Source organism: Nyctibius grandis, chromosome 1 (assembly GCF_013368605.1).
Source record: "Nyctibius grandis isolate bNycGra1 chromosome 1, bNycGra1.pri, whole genome shotgun sequence".
Taxonomy (NCBI): Eukaryota; Metazoa; Chordata; class Aves; order Nyctibiiformes; family Nyctibiidae; genus Nyctibius; species Nyctibius grandis.
The window spans coordinates 116819211-116821292 of record NC_090658.1 but is presented as its reverse complement, the minus strand read 5'-3'; the positions used below and the strand labels follow the sequence as shown (position 1 = coordinate 116821292).

At 45.3% G+C, this 2082-nt stretch overlaps 1 protein-coding gene across 1 annotated transcript; it reads right to left on the bottom strand.

Annotated features, from left to right (window-relative positions):
- Positions 1-231: 231 nt before the first annotated feature.
- KCNF1 (potassium voltage-gated channel modifier subfamily F member 1) lies at positions 232-1695 on the bottom strand. The gene has a single exon (XM_068414475.1). The coding sequence runs from the start codon at positions 1693-1695 to the stop codon at positions 232-234; it is 1464 nt and encodes a 487-aa protein (XP_068270576.1).
- Between the last annotated feature and the right edge of the window lie 387 nt (positions 1696-2082).

Sequence of the window (2082 nt, the reverse complement as noted above, 5' to 3'; positions counted from 1 at the left end):
ATGCACTCATCATAAGCAGTCTGATCTCAATGGAGTCCTACTATTTTATTTTGGGTAATAACGGCAAAGTCTTACCAACTATTGATGGAGATACCATGGGGTTAATCTATATTCACGTTGGAAAAGCAAAGCAGTGCTCCCTCCCAACTCTGACAGATCCCGCCAGTCTTTTCAATAGTTGATTGTCAGGTTGTCCCGATCTATAGCTTAGCACTGACAACAGCTCACAGTTTATTTGCAGCTTTGAAGCCTGGTCCTATAGTGTTTCTCTTCTGACAGGAGATGAATGAAGGTGTCACTGTGGGAGACTTTTAGCCGGCTGCTATGAAAAAGACCCTCCTTGCCTTCCCTCGCAAGATCCTCTAGTTCACTTTTGGAGCTTGTGGCTTTCCCCTCGGCTGAGTTTAGCTCCATCAGCTCCAATTCATGCTTGGCAGCTGTTTCTAAAACTCTCTGCTTGTTATAATACCTGACAAAGTTGTTAATAATGGGATGGATGGGAAGGGCGATCGCTATCACCCCGCAAAGAAAACTGATGGCGGCATTCAGTTTTCCTAGAGTTGTTTTAGGGTATATGTCTCCATATCCAACTGTGGTCATGGTAATGATTGCCCACCAAAATGACTGAGGGATGCTTTTAAATAAAGTTTCGGGGTGACTTTGCTCCATGGTATAACCCAGGGCAGAAAAGACAAAGATTCCAACAGCTAAGTACATGAGGAGCAGCCCGAGCTCCTTAAAGCTGCGTTTCAGGGCATACGTTAGAGTCTGGAGACCCGAGGAGTGCCGTGCAAGCTTGAAAATCCTCGCAATCCTCATGATGCGCAGCGCCTGGACTGCCTGCTGGACGTTGCTCAGCTCCATGAGCTTGGCTCCCAAGTGGGTCAAGGTCAGGCTGACATAGAAAGGAAGTATTGCTAGCACATCAACAATGTTCATGAAAGACAGGGCGAAGTGGAGTTTGTTGGGAGAGGAGATTAGTCTCAGCACATACTCCGTGGTAAACCAGCCTATACAGGCTGTCTCTATGCTGTCCAGGGTCGGGTGCTCCATACGGTTTCCCTCCGCGTCTACAACCTGCAGGTCTGGGATGGTCCCCACACACATCACGACGGAGGAGATCAAAATAAACAGAAAGGACAGAACGGCGATCACTCGAGATGGGTAGGACGATTCTGGCTTCTCCAGAAATTTCCAGATGTATTTTTGGCACCTTTTCCAGCGACTTTCTGAGGCATCCACTCCCAAGTCATCCAGAATCAGTTGCACCCTTCGTGCTATTTCTTCCAGTTCCTCCTTTTTTTCACTTAGATGAGTTTTGCAGCAGTCATCCAAAAATTTCAGATCCACTTTCCAAAACTCCATTTCATTCTTGAAACATATGGGGCATATCCCTTTCTTCATGTGAATTTCCCCAAAGTAGTACACGTCAATAATGCATTTGAAAGCATCTGGATCTCTGTCAAAGTAAAACTCTCTCTTTCCAGGATCATAGTCATCGCAGAGGGAGAATATGCTATCGTATCCCCCTGATAAACAGTTGATCAGCTCTGCCAGCCGTGTTTCTGGGTATCGGTTCAGGTTATCTCCATAGAACACCTGCCTTACCCCACCGACATTGACCACAATCTCCGTTTCTTCATTTTTTTCTGATCCATCAGTGTCCATGTCTGGAAACCTAGAGTCACCTGCCATTTTAATTGTATTGGATTTTATTTGATTTTTAGCCTGTTGTTTGCTTTCAAAGCTTTATGGTTTTAATTTCTCATGAAAGCAAATCAGCACCGAGTCAGCTCTATTACAAATGTTACCAAACTGACCCAGAGTCGTGGTGGGAAAGGTTGCAGAAATAAACCTGTGGTCGGGAAAGCCTCCTGAGGTATGCAACAAGCTGCAGGGAAAAGACAAGTCATCATTGCTGTGCCTGCAAGCAGGATGTTAGAAAGCTCCAGCAGATTTGAAAGAGAAGAAACCATTTAATAAAACTCACCCCTCTGCTCAGTGCTCGAAAGTCTTTTCAGGTCCCATTCTCTCTCTACAAATGATATTTATTCACAGGTTGGAAGTCACGGCAGAGAAGTA